The sequence below is a fragment of the Falco punctatus genome (assembly GCF_963210335.1).
Source record: "Falco punctatus genome assembly, chromosome: 1".
In the NCBI taxonomy this organism is placed as follows: domain Eukaryota; kingdom Metazoa; phylum Chordata; class Aves; order Falconiformes; family Falconidae; genus Falco; species Falco punctatus.
In genome coordinates this window covers 98,434,202-98,461,619 of record NC_137580.1, presented here as the reverse complement: position 1 = coordinate 98,461,619, position 27,418 = coordinate 98,434,202, and the positions used below count along the sequence as shown (strand labels likewise).

Below are 27,418 nucleotides of genomic sequence, written 5' to 3'. Positions count from 1 at the left end.
TTCTGTGGCCCAGTTGAATTTCTTCTCACATGAAAGAAGTGGAGATTTTTCGTTTTTTAAAGTAATGGCAGTTAGGTGTTTTTCAGTGGCATTAACGAATGCATGGGTAATTGTTCCATGTCATAGAGCTACCAAATCTGTAGTTCATGCTGGGACAAAGCACAGACTTTATTGCACAGGGCTGGGCCAGTTTCTAGGCTGTCTTGGTGCGGGGCAGTGTATGTAATGAGCTGAGCTCATCATTACTCTGACAGAAATTTTCCATGTTTCTCACCGAATATGAGCTAGTACTCTGTGGTTTGTGTGGGTTTTGTTTTTTATGTTTGGTTGGGTTTGGTTTTTTTTTTTTTTCCTTTTGGTTAGCTGTCACTTCTGAGTGGAAGAATCAAGCTTTGTTCTGACCTGTACTGCTATAGTGAAAGTGGGTCTCACTTAACATCCTTCACTTGTTTTCTAATGTTTTTTGAGTGGGAAACTGGTAACTTGCCACAAGTTTCTACTTCATTTCTACTTCAAGCATCACTACGTGCATGATATCCCACAGATTCCTCATCTGAGGGCACTGAAAGATTCAGATTAGAGCCAAGCACTAAATAAAAAATGTTGTATAAAAGCCAGTAATTTGGGGCAATCTGATTGGGGAGAAAGGTCTTCTTCAGGAGAGGTGTAGTTCTGTAGGAACAGAAGGCAGGACAAAGTGAATGTGTTGTCATAACCCTTTTTGTTTGCTCAGGCAACTGTTTTTCGTAGTTCCATAAAGTCTGCGTTTTTGGCCACCCAGTATTCCAGTGTGTCTGTCTTTGCCTTTACTGATGTGTCTGGTTCAGTTAGGGTTAGACCTTGCTTTTGGGCTATCAGAAACATTTTTTATGCTGATGAATAATTTCTGGCATTTTTAAACACACATCTTGTACATCCAAGGCTATAGATGAGGAAAATCAGAGCAGAGATTAGCTGTTCTGTTAGGTGTAGAAAGAAGCTTAGCAGTATGATACCCAACACAGTAATGCACTGTTGCTGCTAAGAAAATATTATGACTCCAGTGAAAGGTAAAATCGAGAGCAGAATCTTCCAAGGAAACTTGAAATCCATCACTTTCACTGCAAAGTTCTTGTAAGTGTCCTGTGGAAGCAAGACTTGCAGAAAACTTTTGAAATCCGAGGGTATGTTTTTTCAGCTCATTGTGACAGCTGTATCAATAGTGTGACTGAGCCAGCACCAGTGCTCTCCCTGCCCCACAGCACACCCAGCAGCTGGATGGAGTTGGACAGTTGTTTGCAGCCCAGTACGTGGGTGAAGCTGGCCAGCACCAGCAAGGGGCAGACACCAGATAGCGGCAGTTGTGTTCACTCAGATTTTCTTTTTCCTGCCTTTACAATTTGGTTGTTGCTGAAGCTGAATTTAATATTCAGAACTTTCTTACTCGGTCTCACTCCTGCCCCTGTCACTTTTATGATGCTTAATGTGGTCCTTCCCATTGGCAGTGAATGAGGATTGCCCTACTGAGTTTTCCTTCTATACAGCTGCTTAGTCTGCTAGTCCAACAAGTCCAGCTTTAATACAAATAGAATTTTATTTAGTGGGATGCTTAGTCATAAACCAGTTGCATGTCTAATGGGCGATGTGCATTGAACCATTTCAGGAATGTGACAACAGCTTGCTGAAGTTGCAACATGGCAAGTCTAGCTTTCGCAAATTGTTTTTACCTTGATTTGGAGGATGGAACTTAGAATCAAAGAACGATAGAGAAGTCTAGGCTGAGAGGGATTTCTGGACGTCATCTGATCCAGCTTTCCATTGGAAGCACATCCTTAGCATCGTTGTTATCCAGGCCCTTGTCAAGCCAAATCTTGAACATTTCCAGTGGGGGATGTTCCACCACTTCTCAGGGCAACCTGTTCCACTGTTTTATTGCTCTTAGGGTGAAGAACTGTTTCCATGGATCTGAACAGAATTTTCCCTGAGGTATCCTTGTGCATGTTTCTTCCTGTCTGGTCATCATGCACCCTCATGAAAAGACAACCTCTTGTCTTCTCTGCAGCTGCCTGTAAGGCTGATTGGATCTCCTCAAGCCTTCACTTCTTTGGGCTGAATGAATGGAATTCTTTTGACCTTTTTCATATGTCAAGTTCTCCAACCCTTTTATCATCTTGATGGCCTTTTGCTGGACCTTCTCCAACCAAAACTGGACACATTATTCCAGGTGTGGTCTAACAAGTGCCAAGTATGGCGGAATGATCGCGTTCCTTGATCTGCCAGCTGTACACGTGCTCCAGGTGCAGCCTCAGCTGTTTACTCGCATGCAGTTTGCTGTCTGTCAGCAGCCTCGTCTCTTTTCCAGCAGAGCTACGCTGCAGCCAGTCGGACCATATGCAGCCTGTACTGCTGCTCAGTACCACTCTATCCCACATGTAGGACTTACATTTTATCTTCATTCAACCTAATGCAGTTCTTGGGGGCCCAGGCTTGCAGCTTGCCACAGTGGCTGTGTCCCGTGGCCCTTCCTCCTGGCCTATCTGCCACCCCTCCCAGTGTGTTGTCAACCGCAGGCTTCACTGAGAGTGCATTTGGTCCTCTCGTCTGGGTTGTTTATAATGATATTGAATGGTATCAGACCTCGTATTGACTCTGGAGGAACTCCACTTGTGCCCAGCTGCCGCTTTGAGCCATTAACCACCACTCTGAGGTAACTGCAGACTCTGAGCCAGTTTAGCCAGTTTTCTACCATCTTATGGTCCAGCTCTCTAGTCTATATTTTAGCAGCTTGTCCGCAAGGATGCTGAAGTATCAAACGCTTCACTGAACTCAAGGTGGATGACATCCATAGCTCACCTCATTCATGGAGCAAGTTGCTTCATCAGAAAAGGTACTGAGATTGGTCAACCATGATTTATCCTTGGTAAATCCAAACTGGCTTTTTCAGTCACCATCTTGTCCTCCATGTGCCTGGAAAGAGCTTCCATAACAGTCTGTTCCGTAATTTTATCAGGCACTGAAGTGAGTCCAACTGCTCTGGGGTTTCCCAGGTCTGTCCTTGCATTTTTGCTGAGAAGTGCAGTATTTTGCCCTTTTTCAGTCATCAGGGGCCTTCCCCTGTGATCTCCGTGACCTTTGAAAGGTAGTAGAGAATGGCTCTGCAATCACGACAGCCACATCTCCTTCATGGGACGCCTGGATGCATCCTCTCAGGTCCCACAGACACCTGTGTGCCTTGTTTGCATCGATGACCGCAATTCCACCCTCCTTTACTACCAGTTGTTTGTTGCTTGCTTTCCTATTGCCTTGTGCCAGCCCCGTTTGGTAGCAGACATATATTGCTTGCAATTCTTCTTGCTGTTAGTAAACTTACTAGTCTTGACAGCTGTGGCCAGTTGGAGCTCCAGCTGAAATGAATGCTTTCCTAAATGCATCTGTGCATCTCTGAGCAATATTTCCGTATCGTCTTCAGGAGCGTGCCCCTCTTCCCATTGCTCCTTCCCATCCAACTTGTGGAGATTCTAGCAGCGGCATCCTGGATTGTCTCTGAATCAGGCACGCCACATCCTCTGGTGTTTCAGTGGTGAGTGGAGAAGCTGTTCTTTGTTCAAAATCTGCTTGGTGACTTAGGTTTTTTGCATTTTGAAGAGAACATGTACGCTCCGTCCGCTTCTTGTGTGGAGTAAGCCTGGTTTGACAGGGGAGATACTTAGGACACGAGTCCCAGCAGAAGCATACCCAGTTTTTTTCTCCTCCCTGTAAAAGTTGGGCTGTTTGGTTGCCTTATTTCACTTGAGCCTTGATATACTCCAGGCTTTGGATCCGTCTCTTGGAGAGCTTCCACAGACGATGGAGCTGGAGGAAGGAAGCAAGACCTAGAGCTCGGCAGTGCTGGCTGGACAGCAGGGGGTGGGTGACTGAAGCACCCGAGTTAGCTGGCCCTGCGCCCACACCCTGGGGTGGGCAGGGGGCCAGGGTGCAGCTCCCTGAGCTCGCTGCCCTGCAGGTACCAGCTGCTCCCACACACGCCAGGTCTGGGGACAGCTTTGGGAAGAAACTGCATGTCCCTGATGATAGGCTTCCCGTTCAGGTTGGTTTGGTTTTGGGGTTTTCGTTTGTTGATTTTTTTAAAAAAATTTTTTTCAATACTGCAAAACCTCATACATTTTACTTCAAAAGCCTGTCTGGTGAAGGAATGTGAATTCGTGTGGAGGGAGACAAACCCACGCCAAGTGCATTCCGGGTGGGAAAGCCGTATGGTGGATCTGTTGTTTCAGGCCCTAGAGCAATAAGGAATTCAAGTCTTCACAAAAAGACTCAATAGTTCTGCTCCGTTTTAGAGGCTTTGTGCAGCGCAGTGTGTTCAATTTGCTTTTTGCTGCAATTATTTGAAACTATTGATCATAGAAAATAATTGGTTTTATTGTTGCCTTCGTAGTTTGTCCATGATGTGTTTTGTTTAGTGTGTCTGAAGTGAAACGTGTCTGTGATCCAGAAACACTCTGTATCCTCCCTGAGCCTGAATTTTGGTCTAGATGTTTTCATTCAGCCTTATCCTTTCATGTCCTGTGATCTGTTTAGGCTTTAATGTGGGGAGAGGCTTCAACCTGCGTGACGTCGTGGCCCCGCGCCCCGGCCCCTCGGCTCTCTCCTTTGCGGGGCAAGGTGAGGAGCTCCAGCCTGGGGCGCCGCATCGCTGTGGGGTGCAGAGGTGCTTCCCCAGCTTTTTTGAAAAAGTCAGCGTCCCTTGACCTTTTTGTCTTGTGAAAATGAAAATGAAGTCGGTGCCTTTTCTTTTGACTTTATCTTAATTTATACAGCGGTGCCTCCAGCACGCCTCTGCGGCGGGGGCCGGGGAGGTGCTGGCCACTGCTCCCAAGCAGGTTTCTCCCCCGAGAAGACGCACGTTGCCGGTGTTGCTGTGCTGTCCCTGTCTGTCACACCACAGCCGTGGTGCTGCCTTTGGCTGGGGTGGGCTTCATTTTCTTCACAGGAGCCAGCATGGGGAGTTTTGGATTTGTGCTGGATAACACAGGGATGTTTTAGTCATTGCTCAGCAGTGCTTGCACAGCACCAGGGGCTTCTCTGCCCCTCACCCCACCCTCAGTGAGAGCTGGGGGGGACACACAGCTGGGACAGCTGACCCCAACTGACCCGAGGGATATCCCAGACCACATGGCATCATGCCCAGCATGTAGAACTGGGGAAGAAGAAGGAAGGAGGGGGCATTGGGAGTGATGGTGGTTAGGTGGGATGGAGCCCTGCTGTGCTGGGCACGGCTGAGCACCTGCCTGCGGTGGGGAGTGGTGGATAAATTCCTTGGTTTTGCTTTGCTGGCATGCGCAGTTTTTGCTTTACCCATTAAACTGTCTTTAGCTCAACCCAGGAGTTTTCTCCCTTTTACCCTTCTGACCCCCTCCCCCATCCCACTGGGGTGGGAGCGAGTGAGCGGCTGCGTGGGGCTCGGTCGCCGGTTGGGGTTACACCAGGACAGCCACCTAAGGACAGTGCAGGGGAGAGGATTCTCTGACCTTTTGTATGTGAAGGGGCAGGGAAGCATTTAAACTGCAAGGGAGGGATTTTTAATTATGGCAATTTTAAGTACGTCAAGACCGACACTTGGAACTGGCACTCAAGTTGGTATTTGCGGAGCTTGACTTCCCAGCTGGAGCTCAACTTCACTAGCGAGCCTGGCAGAGCCTGACTCTTCGCGTGAGCTGCCTGCGAGGCAGGAGTCTGGGTCCGTATGGCCACCTTAAGTGTCCTGGGATATGGAAGGGTTCCTTGGGGAATGATGCTCTTCTCTACTCAGCTCCTTCCCAATCTTTTATTAAGGTAATATGTTGATCTCCATAGAATTTCTTTGGCTTTAAAACAGAATAAGCAACCAAATCGATTGACTGTGTCAGGTGGGAAGGACAGAACTGAGCTTTGATAGTGGAATGATGTTGGTAGAGGAGGGTCAGGGCTGCTGTTCCTATTTGATAATTGTAATTTTTGATTTGTAACCTGGTACATATGTAGGGGAGTGCTTAAGTACAGCCCACATGGACCCTTGAGCAAGGTCTCAATTCCCTCTTTTCCCAGCACACAGGTGCATTGAGATGCCTCCTGCCTCCTGGAGAACCTGCTGCAGAGTTGGGTCAGATGTTTACGGTGCAGTTCAGTGCCAGAGCCACGGCATTCTCTTCACGTCAAACCAAACCAAACCACCCCACCACTTTCTATCAAGCTGAAAAACTCCATTCAAACATTAAAATTCCACACAGTTATTCCAGTTCTAGATGTTGCTTTCTGGAAGTTCATGCTAGAAAAAACCCTTAGTATTTCAGCACGGGTTTTAATTTTGATTTTCTGTTCATTTCGGTGGCCTAAGTCCTCATGCCACAGTGCCTTCATCCTTCCTAACACTTCTCTAGCCGTGCAGTGAAGTCCGGTCAGACAGCTGATCCTATTGGCATTTATTGCACAGACATCTTCCCAAGGTGGAGAGTCAGAAAGCCACTGCTTTGCTGGAGGGTCGGGGTTAATTCACTGGTAAAGCCGCGCGAGGATGTGACAGACACTTGCACTGGGGGCCCTGTGTAAGCACCACCTGTCCCAGCAGCGGGGGGGGGTGGGGGGGTGGGGGGGTGTTTTGCCCCATCCAGGCTCCTGATCAGCAGAAGTTACACCAGTGTTTCAAGCTTGAATTCTTCAATTCGCTAGCTCAAAATGCACTTTTGGTTGATACTCCTCTTTCGGAAAATTGCAATACGTGCTGTCTGTTGTGATCTGCTGAGGCTGCTGCAGTGTGAGCCTGTGGAATCTGAGCAGAATCCACTGACTACTTCTGGCTTGATGTGGTGGAGTGCTTTTGTGGACAGAAGAGGTTTCTGTCAGTGCAGCCCATTCTTACTGGCCCTGGTGCTGACTCTCTGGATTTTTATGTGTCTTGAAGATGTGTTTTTCAGAATTGTGCTACTGGGTTGACACTTGTGATATGCACCTTGAGCATAACGTTGCTTTTTATTTGGGAATGCAGGCAAAAGCCTGCCCTGCCTGTCTTATCCTCCTCATTTATGGTCTTCAGGACAGGGGTAGGTCCCCAAAGCCCTTCAGTGTTATTTTGAGGTCTCAGGTGGTCTAGAATTTGTACTAACTTTGCTGCTACAAAAGTATATTTCACTCTTATCTGCTCCTGGCGTGGATCTGTGAGCCATTTTTAAATCTCTTTTTACTTTTGCCCTTTCTTCTCCTGCCGGGTAAATTTTACTTCTGCAAGTAAATCGGTTCTGCATGCTTGGAGGGATGGTGGTTGCCCAGAGGATGGGACCTGGGTGCTCAGGGTAAGGTCAGCCCCCCACCCAGTCCTTGCCGTTGCAGCAGCGTCAGTTCTGGTTACTGTTGCAAAACCATGAGATTTTGTTATACCTGGGTCATCCAAATCTTTCTGTCCCAAACAGGAAACAAAGGGGGAAATACTTTAGTTTTGTATTTCAGAATGTGCGGGTACGTTAGAGGCCGGAAAGCCTTAAAAGAGTAGAGATACTGCTCAGGGCAGGGTGTGATTTTCATTCAAACAAGCAGTATCGAGTCTGGTTCTGCTAGATTTTATAGAATTTTATAGCCCATACTCCTTCGTGACCATGCAGAAGTCATGCTACGGTTTTTCGGAAGAGGGTGCCTTGCTACCCTGGCCTTTGTTTCATGAACTGAGAACTGTATGTAACGTTCTCGGCACGTTCGTCCTCTGCCACAGAAAGCACAAAAGTCCTTACAGCAGCATTACCGACCGAGGCTCCAGATCGACGCAGTTACTTTGGCCCTCTGACATACATGTAAATTTTTACCTGGCTTTTCAGAGATACTTTTATTCATTGTATGTTCAATTACGAATAAAAGTCAGCCACAGGTTCTGTTGGTGCACGTTGCGTGTGAGATGGGCTGACTGCCTTTCGTGGTGCCCTTAGTGGAACAAGGCGAATAAGCAAAAGGTGTCTGGGAGACTTAGTAAATCCAAGAGATGCTTTGCTTTTTTTTATTAAATAATCAAGTCAACCTCAAATACAGGATCAAAACCCAAAAATGAATGAAAAATATATGCGCCTTGTATCTCTTCACTTGTTATTTGTCAGGAGATAAAACACCTGATTAATTATAAGGGGTTAAGCACAGGGGGGGACATTGGCAGCCCAGTTTGGAGGAAGACTAAAATATAACTAGGAAAAGAATGGGAAGAATAAATAGGTAATTTTAGTGAAGAGATTCTTGTTTAACTGGACTGTTGTGGATCTCGTGTTGCTGTGGCCAGAGCACACGTTCTGAGCGCCGTGTGTGCCTTGCTGCGTGCCTGCAGGGAGTCTGTAAGAGGAGCGGGGCTCACGCTGCTAGCGCTGCGCAGCTGCTCTGTGCAGAACGCCTGTAACACGGGCAATCTTTCAGCTGTGTTTTTTGCCCAAAGGGTGGAGGAGAAAGAACGATGTTTTGTGGCTTGTGGGATCGAAAGGATTGAATTTATAATGAAGAAATCAACCAGAAGAAAGTTTGGGAAGGTAATGCTCCATCTCAAAGGCGTGTTATGGAAGTTTTTAAGACCGTCGAGGTCTCGTTATCCAGACCTGGCCTGTATTCATTAGAACGGATGTCTTGGCAGGGAAGGGGAAGAGTTGGGAGCCGTTAGGGTTGCGTTGTTCTGTTTTCAGTGGAACCGAAGTTAGGAAATCTGTTTATAGTGCTGACATGCTCTGTCTCTCTGCAAATTGCTGGAACTGTGTAAGACACAGAAATGCCAGCCTGGTTTGTCCAGGCTAGCACAGGCTCCAAAGCAATATAAGGGGATCACCCTGATGTGTGTGGAGATGACTGTCCTGCTGCCACACCCAAGCCAATAAACATCTGGTGGCATGATACACCATGTGGATTTAATGGCTTGAAGGTTGAACCTCACTTGTGATCTCCACATGGTGTGAATATAGCCTTTGTATTATTTTTTTTCCTGTTTGTTTGTTTAGGTCCTTTGGGATCCTTAATTGTAGTGTAAATTGAAAAAACCCAAACCAAATAACACACCAAATAACCCTATGACTGGACCACTGAAGCTGGCTTTGCTGTTAGCATGAATGAAATCCTGTTGGCTGGGATGTGAAGCCAGAGAGAAATTTATGCAGAGAAGAGATTCCTGCATAAACTACACGCTCAGAGTGATGCACAATGAGTATGATGCTGGTCAGAAAGGTTACTGCAGGGCTTGGTGTGTTCAGGGGGAAGGAAGTTTTAGTAGGTAAGGTCAAAATTGGTGAGTTGATGTATAAAGAAGAGATGTGCATTCCCTCTGGAAACAAACACAATGAGAGATTTTTGGAAGAGTTGTAAAAATGTTATCAAAACCCCAGATGATTGTTTGAGGTGGGGGAAGTGAATGTCTTCTCTTGGCAGGTGGGGTAGAGACAGGATTTTGAGGAAGGTGATGAGATTGCCATTGGTAATTTATCCGTGAGGCCTGAGATCAGGACGAGGTTGATGGAGAAGCTGGCTTCAGTGGAGTTTTAAACAATCTGCAGTAAAAACCTGAAATCTGAACGACGTGGACAGGTGAGAGCACCCGGCGAGCATGTGAGAGGAGGACTGTCACAGAAGTCCACGAGGAACCCAGAGAAGGTGCTGGAGAGTGGGGACAGGCGTGCTCCCCATGTTCTGATCCTGCTAAGATCAGTAAATCGGTGCATTGTACAACCTGTCATTGGCTTCATGATGCCATTTTATTAAAAGAGCTGACACTGGGTACTTGGATATGAGTTCCCTTGATATGTTAATGGTTACACAAAGCTGATGACTAATGTGTCTAACATCCCTTAGCGGAGTATTTGTGTTGGCCCTGTAGATCTTCAGAGTTACTGGAACAAGTAGTCTAGGAAGAGTTTGGCTTTGCAATGCACATGTTTTTAATTGAACAGTGCAATGTTTTTGTCAATTGACCCTTCCTGAAGCATACGGACTTTGAGGGAGTACTGCTGGCATAATATAATTTGTTTCGTTAATTACTCTGGTGAGATTCCAGTGTGATGCAACAAAATCCTCAGGAGTTTGTAGCCTGCAGATGTACCTAGTAAGTTCTCTACATTTGCCAGCACACAGCCTGCGGCACCCTATTTGTTTTGCTTACTGCTTACACTGGGGTTTGCATTTGGGTTTGAGGTTTCTCATGTGCAAGATCATTGTGCCATTGTGTGGTGGTTTAATAAATTTCAGTCTTCTCCCTGCTTCAGTCACCTACGCACCGGAGGAAATGTAAGGTAGACATTCTGCGCCTGGGTCGCTGGACTACAACAGGGAATCCAGTTGCTGGAGTCACGTTTCTCCTTGCACAGCAATGATGGCCAGCATGGCCATGCTGGAGGAGAATTCTTCTGTGACAGCTGTTGGGTTTTGTTTGCTAGTCAGAGCACAGCCACCTTCTGTTTACTAGGTCATGATACAACCTTGCTATAGTTTGTGAGTAAAAATGTGTGTTCCAAGTGCGTCCAATTTACGGCTTTGGACAAGAATTTGAAAATTTCTTGCTTTCAGGGTGAATACAACTGTGTGAGTGGTGTGAGTTCTGTACTGAGGAGATGAGTTGCTGCTTCATTTTTTCCCCCTTTATTGACAAACTTGCCAGAAATTCCTTTTTTAGGTTTTTGCATCAGGATAGAGTTCAGAAACTTCCCAGGAAACTCAGTTCTCTGCACTAAGTTCAAGAAGAAGGGGCTGCTGGTATTTGGAAAAGGAGTTTCAGAATGCCATATAGCGACCAGTAAATGCTGAGCAGAAGTCACCTCTTGCCAGAAAGATAATTGGTATTTTTCAGATCTCATACAGTGCTTCATTCTTACCTGTTCTGCAGTCCAGCTTCATACCCCCCATTCAGTTTGAAGTCTTGTGCAGCTTTTAAAATAAACAGCTCATTTAGTTACAAATATTGGTCTTGGGTTTAGTGCGTGTTCCAAGATTCAGTCTCTGGATTTCAGACTTAGTGCCTGATACCTACTGGTACCTACAGCATGATACACATGCCTCAGGTGCGACTGGCGAATATTGTCATGCATGTTTTGTCCAAGGCAGCTGTAAGCACATGATGCTCTCTGAAATCCTTCTTAATGGATGCACATTCTTGTTTCTTGGCTGATCTGGTAAAGTGAGATGAGAGGGTTTTCTCTTAAGATTTTCCTCTAGTCTTTGCACAGCGTATTCCTCTGCTGGAAGGGAGAACATACTTGATATGCTGCCTGTTCTTACCTTCTTCTGGTTGGAAGGTAGGAGCTCTGCAAAGCTATGCTGCAGGAGCGGCCATCCTTTATGATCTTGGAAGCTGCATATCAGTTTTTTCATACAAGAGGAGACAGAGACCTGTGGTTCTATCATGGAGAACCAGAGAGACAACAACTGTGGTTACCGGTTTGTCAGAAAGAGCTGAGTGCCTTTGGGGGTCTCATTAATCCATCTGGGTTGAAGCTAGAGTCAAAATGATCTGGTAATTTCAGCCTCTGCAGCTTCTGCTGGCTTATGGTCTGCGGGAAGCAGGAATCAGATGATGTGGCAGCCTTAATTTCAGCAAGACTCTGCTGCTGGTGTGTGATGGGAACCTGGAATGAGTTGACAGGAGCCATAGGCTGGTTTGCGTCCCTGACTGCTCTGTATTTTTGCTGCTAATCATAGAATCTCAAATGGTTTGGGTTGGAAGGGACCTTAAAGACAACCCAGTTCAAGCCCCCGCCACGGGCAGGGACACCTTCCACCAGCCCAGGCTGCTCCCAGCTCTGTCCAGCCTGGCCTTGAGCCCAGCCAGGGATGGGGCACCCACAGCCTGTGCCAGTGTCTCAGCACCTTCACAGTAAAGAATTTCTAATCTAAACCTTCCGTCTTCCAGTTTAGAAACTGTTACCCGTCATCCTGTCACTACGCGCCCCGATAAAGAGTCCCTCCCGGCTTTCCTGCCAGCCCGTCAGGCACTGGGAGGTGCCGTAAGGTCTCCCCGATCCTTCTCTCCTCCAGCTGAACAGCCCCAGCTCTCCCAGCCTGTCCCCACAGCAGGGGGGCTCCAGCCCCTGACCATCTCCGTGGCCTCCTCTGGACTCGCTCCAACAGGTCCGTGTCCTTCTGCTGGTGACCCCCGAGCTGGGGGCGGCGCTGTGGGGGGGGTCCCAGCAGAGGGGCAGAGCCCCCTCCCTCGCCCTTCTGGCCACGCTGCGGGGGATGCAGCCCAGGGCTGGGGTGGCTTTCTGGGCTGTGAGCGCACGTTGCTGGGCCGTGTTGAGCTTCTCATCCCGCAGTACCACCAGGTCCTTCTCCGCGGGGCTGCTCTCAGCGCGCTCCTCGCCAGCCCGTGTCCATGTTCCCAAGACCGCCCTGACCCAGGTGCAGGACCCTGCACTTGGCCTCGTTGGACTGGATGAGGTTTGCAGGGGCCCATGTCTCCATCCTGTCCAGGTCCCTGTGGAGTGTCAGCCACCCCATTGAGCTTGGTGTCACCCGGAACCTGCTGGGGATGTGCTCAGTCCCACTGTCCGTGTCCCCAGGAACGATGTTCAGTAATACTGGTCCCCGTATGGACTCCTAATGTCCCTGATCTCCACCCGGACGTCGAGCCACTGACCACAACTCTTTGAGCGTGACCACCCAGCGCATTCCTTTTCCACCAAGTGGTCCAGCCCTCAAATCCATGTCTCTCCATTTTACAGACAAGGATGTTGTGTGGGACCACGTCATGTGCTTTGCAGAAGTTGGGGTTGATGGTGTCAGTCGCTCTTCCCTTGTCCACCAGCACTGTAACCTCGTCATGGAAGGACACTATTTTTGTCAAGCAGGATTTGCCCTTAGTCTTGCCCTTAGATTTGTCCTTAAATCTTGGCTTAGATTTAGCCACCTCTCTGTTTCCTGTGAGCGTTATCATAGTTTTGAGGAATATCTGCTCCATCATACTACCAAGCAAAGAGTTGAGACTGACTGGCCTGTAGTTACCCAGGTCATCCTTTTTTCCCTTTCTAAAAATGGGGATTTTGTTTCACCATCTTCCTCGCTTGACTAGTTCTCATGTCTCTTCTGGTCGTGCTACTTGTGACAGGAAAGAGAATTTATTCTGGGCAGTTACAGTCTTTCCATGGGGGTCTAACCATGAAGGTCACCGGTGTAAGCCCTATAAACAGTAGTTTGCTGATAACTGCTTTGGAGTGCTAAATCCTGTGCCTTGCTCTTCCCCTCCCAAAATACATCAAGTTAATATTTGTATCGTGGTTGAAAAGCTCTTTTTTTTTTTTTTTTTTGTATTCAGTAAAGTCTAAAATCATAAGGGATTGATAGCTGTGGCACCCTAAAGGTCTAGCAAAGCTTTTTTTTTTTAAAGTGATGTGTCAGTTCTTGATAGACATATGGAGGTTATTTGAGTTTTGAGAGCTCTGCTGCTTCCAGGCCTATGAGTTTTGTCTGCTAAGCTTTGCATAGGTCCCTTTCCAGGCCACCTGGCTTTTTGAAGAAGACAGGAATGTTCAGAAATGCAGCTTTGATTTTGCTATCTTCCTGGGTGCTCCATGCCATGTAGGAGACACCCAGGTGTATGGAGATGAGATGCTTGAGGTAGGGCATGCCAGGTGCTTGACTGCTGCACATTCCTGACTGTCTTGAAAACCCCACTCAGAAACCTGTAATATTCGACACTGCAGATACTTGCCTTTGGAGTTGTGTGTAATTCACAGCTTTTTTGCCTTTAAATGGGAAGGCTGTCTTGTCAGGTGTTTGGGGCATTGCTGTTGGAGGCAGGGTGTCCGCCAGTGTTGTCACCGAGAAGGGACAGAATCTTTCTAAAGGTGGGGAGGCACAGGCATTGTAAGAGGAGGAGAAGAAGCTCTTTCAACTTTGAGCTTCTCCTGATTTCCAGGGACATAACTGCGGGATGGCTTTGGTGACTGTGATCTGAAGGGCTGTTCGCGCTTGGGAGCTGTTACGGAATAACAGTATTCTGGAGGAAAGCAGCTGTGGAAAGAATTTTCTGTTATTCTTGGCCTTCTTCCAAGATGTTTTCTGGACTAAAGTGGGTAGAGACAGTGTTTTTTGTATGGTTGGGAAAAAGAGACCAATACTTCATCTCATGACAGTGTATAGAAGGATCCTGAGTGCTTCATACAGTGGTTTGTCACAGCGTAATGCCGTGTCCTGGCAGACAGAAAGAAAAGGAAAAAAGGGTGGAAGTTTTCTTTTAATTATCAGGACTTTTTTGAGGCGATAGGGTTACAGAGTGAAATGTTCCTCCTCTGTTAGTTTACTGTTTGCCTGCTCTGTAACACTAACCCACTTAAAATTTGTGCGGCTCTTTTTGAAGTTATTTTAAACCCTCAGCAATGCATACAGATTTTGTAACCTTGGATAAAAGCACCTGAGCCGTGGTTTCAGTTTTGCCCTTTCAGGCATGTGGAAAGTGCCCCAGCACTTTTCAAGGATTTTGAACTAGAAACTTCTTAGATATGGGTTATGGTTTCAAAGCTTAATTGATACAGTGTACGTCAAGGGAATTACATCAAGGGAATGGTTCTCTGTTTCTGAAGATATTTAATACAGATTAAAGTTTTGTGTTTATTTAAAGGATCCCACGGACTCCTTTTGGGGTTAATTAGGTTGGAATATATGCCCTGGCAGTTTTGGAGAGAGAGCTCTGCCTGACTCCCTGCCCTGTCATATCTCTCAGCTGAACAGTTCATCCATCCCATGCTGCGTGTAAGGAGATGATTCATCCTCCAGTGATAGACCTGTCCCAAGCTTTTAGAGTGGGTTGAACTGCTCGTCCGTGCGAGGCTGTAGGCAGTAGTGTGTAATAGTAACTCATAAGAAAAAAAAAAAAAGAGGAAGGATGAATTAGGAGTTGGGCAGAGGATTCTACTCTGGTATTGCGGTGGCCAGTTTTTTTCTCAAAATACAGGTGGATTGGTGATGAATTCTGAAAAATGAGTGGTAGGAGAACCTCTGTATTATGTCAGATCACCGCCGTGTTTCCCATATTTCACAGTAGTTATTCTGAGTCACACTTGAGTTATTCGGAAAGTCAGGGCCCCACAAGATAATATAAATAGCTCTCCTTGTGTTGAATGACTTGCAAAATGAAAGTCAAGGTACAAGAGATGGGAGAAAAGGACAAAACGACAAGCTGGTGATGCAGGAGAGATGGCAGGATTAGTAACCATTACATGGTGCTACTTTGCATGGATTAGTGAGAGAGAGATATGTAAATTACTGAGCAGTATAATCTCCTACTATTATCAGCTACCAGAAAACAAAATTGTCATAGTGTTGGTAACAGTTTGTGGTTTTCTTTAGATTGTTTGGCAGAAGTGAGCTTTAAGGAAAGGCATGAAGCTGGATAAGGACAGACTTTTTTTGCAAAGAACTTTTTCTGTGTATATGTTAGAGCCTGGGCAGCTCTTAGGCAAGAGCCTTCACTGTGAAAAATCTGAGATTTTAGCTGAAGGAAAAAGAGAACAAGGAGAACATAGTAAATAGTGTAAGGATTTAAATGTTTCACACCCTAGTTTATACACAAAGATATTACCCTCATGAAGGGTAATAACCAAGATGATGTGCTGATAGCATGCTTCGGAAACATACTGAATCCTTCATATAAGCAGCCTTCTGTTTCAGTTTTTCTGGTGTATCTTAATATGTAAAAGTGTATTTGTTATAAACCAAGGTACTTGAAAGCAATCTGTATGTTTTTTGAATGCTACTGATTGGCTAAAGGTTTCTTTCTGATTCTGTTTCAGATGCATCCACTCGGGCTGTGTAATAGCAATGACGAGGAAGACCTATATGAATACGGCTGGGTAGGAGTGGTGAAACTGGAACAGCCAGAGTTGGAGCCTAAGCCATGCCTCACTGTCTTAGGAAAGGTAAGGGGGCGGTTTGGGGTAAATGCTGCATGGAACTGTTTCTTGGAAGGGTCAGTTCCTTTCTGAGAAAAATCAGCAAGAAAAACCAAGAGAAAACTCCCTTTACTCCTCGAAATACTCCCATGTTGCCTGTTTTCACACTAGATGCTTCAGGGAAAGATAATGTTGTAACTCACTTGACAGGGACAGCGATGGGGAGCTGAGCGCACACGTTCCCTTTCTGAGCTCCGTAGGAGCCTAACAAAGACTTCTGGAAAAATCAGTTTAGCAGAAGCAGTATTGGAGTAGAAATAGGGTGAACTGCAGGTGTGATGCTACCTCAATCAAAGGAAACTTCTAACCAAAAGCAGTCAAAATAAAAGCATCTTAGTGGTTTTCCTTGGGTACAGCTTTCTCAGAAGACATACATTAATTTCCTTTTTTGGGGGAAGAGAAGTCTTCAATCCTGGGAGAGATCTCTTTGCTTTAATTGCAGGATAGGTATCTCTAATAACAAGTGAATCTTACTGTATTGGTTGGTCAAAGAAATAAAATTTTTCTTCTTGCTGGAATCTCCCTGTGGAATACAGCTTCTGGAATCTAAATTCCTTACAAAACATTTCCCTTTGTTTTATGAGCTGAAGTCTTTAAGATGTCATTACTGCTGTCAGGTAAGTTAAAAAGAAAACCAGAAAGCTGTCCTATTTTTGTGATTTATTTTTTTATTAGAAGCAATCTTTATTTTTAATAGCTTAGAGTTTTTGAGGATTGAGGTTATTACGTGTTGATATTTGAAGTCTAGAGTAGTTGGAAGTGTGTGAAATAGCATAGGCCACAAGTTCTACCAGTAACTGAGTAGTTGAAAATGCTTAAAATCTCTGGGGTTCATTCTAAAATCCAGCTGGCTGAGGTTGCTGAGTCTTTGGTAGTATAGTGTTGGTGACTTCAGGTGAGCAGGGAAAATGTAGTATATCGGGCAGAAAATAAAAACCTAGGTTGACATTTTGTAGGTAAAACTTGTCTCTGTGTATTTATAAACAAAACTTCTAAAACCCCTATATTTCAGAGGAAATGGGAAATCATCTGCTTGTCTAAAATCCGCTGGGAGTTTAGCTTGTACATGGTGAGAAACATCTATTTAAGAAGTGAGTGCCCTTTCTATTGAATTTCAGCATAAAACAACTTTTTTTTCTAACTTGGAATACTGGTTTTGTTTCACAGAAATTCCAGCTGATGTTTCTTTGCTCTTAGGGGGTAAAATCTGAGAATACGGTCTCATGAGGATGGGAATTAGAGAAGATTGGGTACTGAGAGATTCGTAGTAATCCATAAGTAAACTCCAGGAGTAAATTGAGTCTTGGGGAAAGCCATTTAAGGCAGGAATTTGTTCAGTCACATCTGTCAAGCTCTGAAAAGCATGTGAGGAAGTAGGTGTGCAAAATGGATGAAGAAAGGGAAAGCATAGATACCCTGCACAAACAATGTTATAAGTATTTTCTAACACAGTGACGCTGTTAGGTACCCAAATCCCACCGTGTCCTCTATACTCCCCATGTCCCTGAAGCCACACTGATCTCTAGAGTGGGTGCACCTCAGTATCTGCTGATCTGAGCTTCCTGAGGCTTGGCCTGCTGAACAGCAGACCCTGGCTTTGCTTCAGGAGCTCTGTAGCATCTACTTTGATGCATAGCGTTGGTGATGTGGCCCCTGCATCCTGCACAGCGTGTATCTGGAGAGTTTGGGCACAACGTTTCCTGAGCATCAGTTTATGTGCAGCAACATCAGGTGAAAAAAGACTGTCCAATGTTCTAGACAATACTTCCTTCTCAGTAATTGCAATGCAGCTCCTCGTTCTGTATTTTCATTTATCATAATTTATCCTTCTCTTCCTGGAATATTTGTTCCCTGTTTCATGCTTGCTGCTGTAGTTTCTCTTCTCCCATCTTTTCTCTGCAGCCCTTCTGCTCAGTCCTCCCTATGCTCAAGTTATGGCCTGATTTAGAAGGACTTCTCAGAATTCTTGAAATATTGTTGAGTGCAGATAGCAGCAGGAGCATCAGCCATGAGCTTCTTGCAGGTCTGTCAGTTAAGTCAGCCTGGTTATCTTACCAGCGGGAACAAATTGCATTGCAATTGTCTGGGTCTCTGAAAGGTTTGGTTTCAGTGTGATTTGGTGCAAATGGCTATGTAAGTATTCAGTTTGGCCTGTAAACTGTTTTGCCTGGGTCAGTATCAAACCTGCTGCATGTGTATATGAGTCGTCTTCTGGTTGTTTTTAGGATTTGGCAGCTGCTTGACTTAAAAGAAAACATGAAAGGGAAAGGGAGAGGGGAAGGGCGAGTAAGGGAGACAGGACAAGGGAGGGGAGAGAGGGAGGGGAGGGGGGAAATGGAATGAAGAGGAAAAAGAAAAGACAAGGAAAGGAGAAAGGAAAGGGGAAAGGAAAGGAGAGGGGAAAGGAAAAAGCAAAGGACAAGAAAATAAAATGAGGAGGGGTGGCCTTGAACAGCAATGGGAAATTAAACTTCTTCCATTTAGAAAAGGAGGAGGAAATCCAGGAGTGCAAGCCTACTGTTTGCTCCTCATTTAGTCTGATTTATCCTGCCCCCAAGGTGGCTGGTCCTGCCTATCTGATCTTCCAGACAAATACTGTGTTTGCCTTTTGGTAGAGTTGTGGCAAGCTCTTGCTTTTCCAAAATTCTGTGAAGCAGGCCTGCCCAGCTGCAACACCTATCGCGGAGGTAGTGTGCATGTTGCAGGATGTGAGGCTGGCTGATGCAACGTTTCAGAAATGTGCTGGCCTCTTGGGTAGGTGAAAAGTTGTATTTCAGCTTTGCTGGTGTTGCTGGTATCCATATACTATGCAAGTGAGATAAATGGCAAAGCAAGCCCTTGTTACACACACATCTGCATGAATGGCTCAGGTGGGCAACACGAAGACTTCACTGAGTGTGAATAATCTTACCGCCCTAACAGGGGTAGTTGAGTGCATAAAACCGACTGTATGGGCCAACTGAACGTTCTGCTTTGTGTAGTGAAGTGTGACTACGTGGTCAGCTGTACCTCCTGCTGGAAGCAGGTATATCCATCCCCCCTTTTTAGTTCCTATTGCTGAAATTGCCTTTGGGATCTTCTAGTATCCGTTCTTAGATCTTCATTGCATTAGAAGCCATTCTGTGATGTGCAAGCCAAATTGTGTACATTAGTGGTTGTGGTGTGGTGTGACGTGGTTGGATCAATATGACCAATTGATTTGGTAGTAGGAATAAAGTTGGTGCCAGGAAGGTGAGAAGAGTTCGGGACTTGCTTTCTTTTAGAACTGCTGTGGGCATGATTGAAAGCCTGCCTTAGCAATTTAGGGCAAGATCTAAACACCCTGCCAGGGCAGCTGTCTGTCTGTGCACTTCCCTTTCCAGCTCATGGCACATGTGGGCAATTCTGTTTCATTTTGACACTTCTCACTGAGAAATCTAGTTTGGGTATCCTCATCTTTGCAATGAACCAAGAGGATACACACGGAGGGTTACCTGGCTCAAGTGACAGTTACTTTGTCCACCTTTCTTACGTACGTAAGGAATGGATAAACTTGTCAGCTTAAGCCTAGCATAAATTAATGTGTTTAAAAGCTCAGACTAACTCAGACCATGAAAGAGTTTGTAAGTCCTATTTTAAAGGAGCCAATTTAATCTTTTTTTCACTAAAACTTCTGAATGTTTGTGTGGAGTAATACAGTAGCAGAAGCAAAGAGGTTATTGCCTGTGTCTGTATGATGGAATGCATGCATATATATGAAGGAATAAATCATGAGGTTTTGTTTATTAGTAAAGGAAAAGAAGGAGAATAGACATGATACTGTGGGAAGCTTGGAATATTGTGAAGCAGAGCATAGAGACTACTTAAAAACTGTTTGTAGAGCTAAATTCCATGACACACCGATCTGGTACGAAGATGCATGGTTTTATTCTTACTGTTGTTTTTGGTTGTTGTGGTCTTTTTTGATTTGGGGTGTTTTGGTTTTTGGGGTTTTTTGTTTTGTTTTGTTTAGGGTTTTTTATTTTGTTTTTAGTAAAACCCTGGTCTTTGTTTTCAGAAGCTTCACGACACTTGTTTATCTCTGTGCTAAATGGGACCGGTAGCTGTACAGAATTTAATGTGTCCATTTCCATACTGATTTTTTAATTGCTCATCCTTCTTAGTCAGATTTATACGGTGTAATGGAAATGAAAGAGTTTAAAAAATGTATCTCCTGTTAAGAGTGCCCGTGAAAACTGGGCCCTGGTTGGGAAAGGGGTGTGTGTGGCAGCTGTGATTTAGCGTTGCCTTTGATCACAGTGCAGCCCTGTTTGAGGCGATGCTGCATGCAGGCAAAGCAAAGGCCTGGGTTTTACTGATCTCATGAGCTCCTGAATAGGGCTAGAAGGGGAATGACAGAGGAAGAAGAAAGCTTTGAAAATGAAAAGGAAACCCTGTGAACCCGGCCAGCATTATTGGCTGGATTTGCCTACCAGGGAGCCGCTCAGTTTCTGCCAGGCTAATTCTGCCCCAACTTCTCTCCCCCACACCCCCGACCCCACCTCCCCCTCTCTCTTCCCTTTCAGTCTTTCAGACTTTTTTTGTTTTTGAGGCATGGCTGTAGTAACTCGGTTCTCAGGCTGGGAACCCACTGAGCTGTTGCCATGGTCACTGGGAAGCTCTTCGTGCCATGTGCTTCAAAGGGAACCTTTCCCCTCCTGGAATTCCTGCTCCTCTGCACACAGCACAATGAGGCTCCTTCTCCTTTGCCTGCCAGTGCACACATTCTCGTGCTCCAGCACTGCGGCTTTGCTCGGGATGGAAGGGAAGAGCGGCGTTGCCTGCGGTACCTGTTGCGTGCTGCATCCACGGCACTGGGGTGGCAGTACCTGCATGGGTCCCACACGCTCCAATACGCAGCACTCTCTTCTCCCACCTCGGTCGATTTTTGAGCAAATGACATCTGTCAAGGCAGTCAGATACAACCCAGCAGTGCCAGTGATTTTTTTATTGCAGCGTAGGATCGCAAGAAGATGCTGACGATTTGCTTAGGAGTAGCACTTCTTCCCTTTCTGCAGGCGCGAAAGTCCACAGGGAAGGATTTTGTTCTTGTTTGTTTTCCAGGGACTGCTGAAGGGACTCTTCTTTTGTGTTAGTAGGATGTGTGTAGTTGAGGATATGCATCCGAGTAGAAGCTAACAAAGAGAGGATGTCCCTGCTACTACAGCTTCCTGTTTTCTTCAGATCAAAGGAATCTGTAATATGAGGAAATTCCTGACAGTTCTTCCAGCATCCATTCACTTCTTTTTTCTCTTTTAAGAGTTCATTTACAAAAACACTGACACAAATACTGACTGGAAGAATTTCTTGTTTTGCCATGTCATCACTACGATTATACTACTGAGGCTGGGGCCAAAATCATCATAACTTGAGTCTGCATTAAACAGCCCAGCCGTGATTCCTAACTTTTTGTCTTTAACAGTTTAGTTTAAGTATAAAAATTCTTACAAGGTAGTCAAATGAGAAATCATGGGGCTATGTTGGTAGTTTAGTTCCTGAATAAAGAGTGATCTGTTCTAAGACTTGAGAAACAAGAGAGCCTGCGGGGAGTCAATTTTAATCCTTCTCTTTTGGAGTTACTGAAAGTAATAAAAAAAGAAGGCAAATTGAACAAAATCAACTTACACCTTTATAGTAATAGCCTAAATTAAGCATGCAGGTATGTGTACAAGTTAGAATTACAGTGACTATATAAACATACCTTTTGTTTCTGTATAACTTTAATAATTTTATATACGGGTTAGATAATTTCCTGTAGAAACGGATTCAGTTCAGTTGTAGAAGTGCATACAGAATTTAGGCAAATGCTTTCCCATGCTGACCTTACTCAGAAATTAGGAATGAGCTATGCAGGAGATAAAGATCTAAAATTACTGAGAGACATGTCCAAAAACATTGATCAATGTTTCCAAAACTTTGCTTGTTCAGATACTTCCAGCTGGTAGGGACAGCTGCAGCAACCCACACTGTGATGCGTCTGTGCCACATGCGGTAGAAGGTACTGTCACTTTCGGAAAACTTCTTGCACCCATTTATGGTGGATGGACGGAAAACTTCTTGCACCCATTCCACCTGTGGTATCTGTTCCACTGTTCGGGGACTTTTTCTGCCTTCTGTTTCTCAGCCCGTATTTCTTTGTAAACAGCATCTAAAAAGCATTTGGGCTTCATTTTGAGGCTGTAGTCTCAAAATTTACAGCAAAGTTTAATTGGTCCGACTGAAAAGTAATAGTATGAGTGACTTTTAAGCTGGTTGGTTGGTTTGTTGGTGGGTTGGCTGGTTTGTTTCACTGTGTGGCTACATGAAGGTTTGTGTCGGCAGCGTAGTGTCCGGTGGAGGAAGGAACAAGTAAGAGAAGGAGTCTAAAAGAACTGCTCTTTCTGATGGCAGTGCTGGCCTAAGCGCAAGTAAGATGGAGACTGAGAAAAGTTGTTCAGTGCTGGGAACTTAATATTGGTTGCTTTGAACTCTCAGACGTTCTGTGTTAAGGAGGAAGTTGATATGAAGCAGAAGTTTCTTGAATGAGACTAGACTCCCTTGGTTGTGGACTAGTTGATAGGTGCCGAAACTGATCAAACCACAAACTATGTTGTTTATCAATCCCATTGTTCTGTAATGAAAAAAAGAGTGTGTTTTGAGGGGGGAAGTAGCATCCTGGCTAGTGTTAAAGAGACTGACCTTCTTAATTAGTCATGTTCTTGAAGAATCTCCACTAACTTTGCATTTAAATTTTTCATTTCCATGGTCTGTTGTCATAGCACTGCCTAAAATTAGAGTTAACTGTGAAAAGAAGTAGTATATGTAATTGTAATCCCTGCCATGTGCATGCTTTTCTCACTGTATTTGTTCTAAAGAATATATTGAGAAACAGAATTACCATTTTTCTGAAGCACCAAAGAAGAGCGTAGGTGCTGCAGTGTTGTGCTGGTTCTTTCTTTTTATTCCTCACTTCATTATAATTTATAATGTCCAGGACACCTGAAATGTTAACATCCATTTTTAAACAACCCATAAGACGTCTTTAAAAAATGATATTTGAAGCGATACTGTTCCTTGTGCAAATGTTTTTGCTGTCATTTATCTTTCTTCTGACATTCTCTTGTTTCTTAATTCCCCAGTGCTAGCACTGTGATCAGACCTCCACAGCATATACGCATAGCCGTTTCTAAGAAAATTGTGTAGATGAGGTCAGAAGAGGGGATGATATGTTGTTTTTCAGGAAGAAGCTGGATTTTTGTAATGACAGACAGAAATAGTCCTCATAACCTTCTGGGTGGGGATGAGTATGTATTTTTGAACAAAAAGAAGATGAAAAATCACTTAAAGTGAAATGCTTTTGCCAAAAGCTCAGTGTATTTCTGTTTTCCATCTCTTTGTCTCTTCTTCCATGCCCCATAGACCATACTCTTTAAAAACAAGCCTATTTTAACAGAGTAAAGATGGGGAAAGAAAGAGGAAGAAATGTTGCACGTACAAGTGTGTGGCTGAAGTGTGAAGTGGCAGTCTCATCACTGTAGTTGAGTCTTGAGTTCGTTTGTACCTTTTTACATCCTTCTGGTCTGTGACTACTTGCCACCTTAATTTCAGCAGGCCCTTCGAGGAGAGAAGGGAAAAGCTGAGCACAGGTAAGAGAGCTGCGAAGCAAGGCAATTAAATTCTGGAGGCAGAGGAGTGTACGGATCATACGGTAAAAGATGTAAAAGGGAAGAAAGGAGCTGGACCAAAGCCAGGGAGGGGAGCGCTCAAAGGAGTGGACAAACAAGGGCTGAATCAGGTTATGCAGTTCAGAAGAAGCAGATCTATCAGGTTTTAATTCATGGGTGCTGGCGGGCCCCTTCCGCTGGCAACGAGTGCCAGCAATCTGTTACTGTATTATTTTACTAACTTCCTTTTTGTGTTCACTGCGCAGTTAGGAAAACCAACAGCTATTTGTGAAGAAAGGCTGTCTCTTACGGTTCTCCCTCTGGGCACTCCTTAGATTTGCTATTGTTGGATTGATTACTTTAAATAAATGTCCACTTTTAGAGCTGAGTCCTTAGCAGTCCGCACCGCCATCTTCACCCCTTCCCAACCAACTGTGGAACACAGCTGCTTCTCCCTTAAGCTAAAGAAGCAGCTGTTGTTGCACATGTGTTACCGGAGTCTTTGCTCAGTCAGAACTCTGAGATTCAGGGAAGTCCAGGCTGAGTAAAGACTGAGGAACAATTCTTTAAGATACGTTGCACATGATAATAATAATGATAATAATGATGATGATAATAATAACAACAACCATCATCATCATCATAAGTATTTTTATATCTCATAAGTTTTTGGACCCTCATGATTCTATGTGCCTTGTAAGCCCCTCAAACATTGGGAGATATTTTTATTTTATGTGCAGAATCTACCTGTTTCTCTAACAGGAGAAATGCCCAGTGGCAGCCATGTTGGAAAAACTACAGAAATGGAATTTGAAGCAGAAAAGTGAGTGGGCATGTAAGCACAGCTATGCTGGAGAATAGAAATGAGCACAAAAGAAGGCTGGCAAGCAGGATCAGATAAATGGATCAGAAAGTGAAGAAAATAAGAAGCAGATATGGAGGCAGGGCATGGAATTATTAAGGACTTCACAGATGAGTGACACGCCTAATTTTGGTGCACTAAGAGGCAGAAAGCTTTGAAAGAAATTGGAGAACTGGGGAATGTAACCAGAGCTACATCAGAAGGACTCCAATATTCACTGTAAAAGATAGGCAGATACAGTCAGCTGTGGTAGAAAACAGTGGGTCATAAGAAACTGCAGACATTAAGTGGGAGTGTTTTGCAATGATTTTCACAGGATTGAAAGGGAGGAAAGAGAAAAACTTAATAGGACACAAATTGTGCATCATATCCTACTCTGTTGAGATAATTTGACAGAAGCTGTTTTTCTGTTCTAAGCATTTTGTGTTCATGATGGCCAGGTGGACATTATCTAGAGGTGTCTGTTTGGATGATGTGATGATTAAATGTTTGAAGGAATCAACTCCAAATGAATCAAGTGATCATACTGTAAACTCAAAATGAGTATGAAGTGGGCTTTTTGGTCAATGTAGGGAGTACTGACCAAGCCAGTTGCAATTCTGGCAGGTTATTTCCTGAAGATTAGAGCTGGACATGTCCGTGGTATGAATTGTCTAGACAAATTAGGTATATATTATCAACATTTGCATAGCTCTTGCCTTAGAATTGCTCAACATGCATATGAAACTCACGAAAAATCAGAAGCATGTATGTATTCTAGTGCATTAATGTCCCAGTTGTTGGCCCATTGGTGTTTTGTTTGGTTGGTAAGCCAAGAGAATATATCACAGACATCTAATTTTTCAAGATGCTCAAAGAACTTGGTCATCTTTGGATAGGAAGAAGGATGGACCTTAGTGCCAAGGGTCCAAATTATGAGGGGCTGGGGGGCATTTGTGAAGAGCACAGAACACGTAGGCTCCCGAGTCCATGAGCAGTGTTGAAACTCCCAGAGGGTCCCTTCAGCTGACTGCAAGGGACTAATGAGCCAGCCTGGCTGTTTATGGGCTGTGGTTAACCTCTTGCAAGTTAGGATTTCCTGTCGCCAGCAATGAGCTGTGACCGCCAGCACCACAGTGTTAATGATGAGGTAGGGGCTGATGAATGGCTGGACTCCAGACAGCAGCCTTCACTGGCAAAGAATCAAGTGGCTAGAGGGGGAAAAACATTGATGTCTACAAGAGAAATAATGCAAACTCCAGAACCTATAATTCCCATGTTTAAAAAAAGAAAGGGAGAAAGAAACTGGGGACAAATTCAAACCAAGTGGAGCTTTTATCTCTGCATTCTGAATAGAAGATTGTTCTTCAGCAAAACTGGCTGCAAAAGCCAGGCCAGTTAAAACAATATGCAGGCTGCTTGCCTCCAAGTAACCAGAAATTGTTGGCTCGGAGTAGCCTGCTCTGAGGAGCCAACCTGCTGGGAGACGTTATCCAAGCAACGGCCTGAATGTAATTCCTCCCGCTGTGGAATGGCTCTTTGGCAAATGAAGACCCTAATTAGAGATGGAAGGGTTTCTATTTTGTTTTTCTTTAATCCTTACCCTGAGGCCTCTGCAATACAGCCATGTCTCTGCTTGTGTGGAGAGAAGTTTCCAGTTTCCCTTTGTAACAAAAATCCTCCACCTTTTTTATTCTCCCCCCCCCCTTTTTTTTTTTTTAAAAAAAAAAGAATCAACAGCTAATAATAAGGGCCCACCACAGTTTGGGACCTCGAAACTAATCTAATCTAAAACCAAGGATCACTGTTTGAAAGCAAGTCCATGTCATCCTGTATTAGCCAGCCCATGGAACGTTGCTAGATAAACTGGAATACTGGCCCACCATGCATCTTTTTACTGCTGAACTCCCTACCCAAGCTGATTCTTCTAGTCAAGAGGGAGAAGGATGATCTCACTGAACCAGTAGTATTCTACTGAATTCCAAGGGGATTTTACAGGCCTTCGTTCACTCAGAAAGATTGAAGTCCGTTACTGCGAGTTACATACATATTTTGTAGTCTTGGATGCAGATGCTTATCCCTGACCGAGAGGACAGAACATCCAGGGGAATGTGCAACAGCATTTTTAACTCTGATGTGTGTAGAAGTAAAAATACATTTGCTGCTTGACAGCTCACCTTGCTATGTGTGATGTCGGTCAGAACATACTCTCCCAGACTGCGGGCAGGCACCCAGTAACACTGCAAAGAGCACGGCATTTTCTGTCACTATTGAGACTTGGATCGACTGTTTCATCACCGCAGATGATGATTGTGTTATCTCCAAAATGTCACTGTTTACGGTGGATATCAACCTAGGATGAAGGCCAGCTACTTGAGAATGAGGCTAAGCAAGGCAGATGATACTAAGCAGAAGGCACTGTGAATTCCTATCATTTTTTTACATTTGAAAATAGGTATATATCCAAGATTGTTCCGAATCACTACTAACTTTTCATGCTTGGTTATGCTTGCTTTCATTTCTTCTCCGTACACTTCTTTATACTCAGATCTTGTCATACTTTCCAGATAGAGGATAGCAGTGTGATATTAATAAGTGCAAAGCTCTTCAGCCTTTCGAATGACTTTTGGTTAATTTAGACATGTCGGTACGTCTTGGATAGACTACTGTAAATGCCTCGGATTTGTTCTGTTCTCTTTACATAATTTCACACAGGCTGAATCTGTTTGAAATTTCTCCTCTTTCCTAAAATATTTACCTGAAGCTGTGAGCTGGGAACCATGGCCCAAAACTGCTGTTTGGTTGAAAAGACCTTTCTGCGGTAAGGTGAGGCTTGTTTCTCAGGAGGATTGAACTTCCCCATTGAATTGACTGATTGGGATGGAATTCCTGCAGGACTTAGAATTTTTGAAAGTTTTGCCATCTCGTGTTCTAAATGCAAGACATAATTCTTGCAATTCTTTGTTTTCCCTTTGGATGTATATATGTGCCAATCTATAATGTTAAGGTAGTGTTCT

At 44.6% G+C, this 27,418-nt stretch overlaps 1 protein-coding gene across 3 annotated transcripts in view; it reads left to right on the top strand.

Moving 5' to 3' along the window:
- Positions 1-27,418, top strand: part of ZNRF3 (zinc and ring finger 3) — a 101,103-nt gene that overhangs the window by 44,664 nt on the left and 29,021 nt on the right. For 2 of the 3 annotated variants that reach the window (XM_080405719.1, XM_080405718.1), the window contains exon 2: positions 15,741-15,866. In XM_080405719.1, coding sequence (XP_080261845.1) covers positions 15,741-15,866 — 126 coding nt within the window. Of the gene's footprint in view, positions 1-3,448; positions 3,560-15,740; positions 15,867-27,418 lie in introns of all 3 variants that reach the window. The other variant, XM_080405720.1, reaches the window with a different exon arrangement.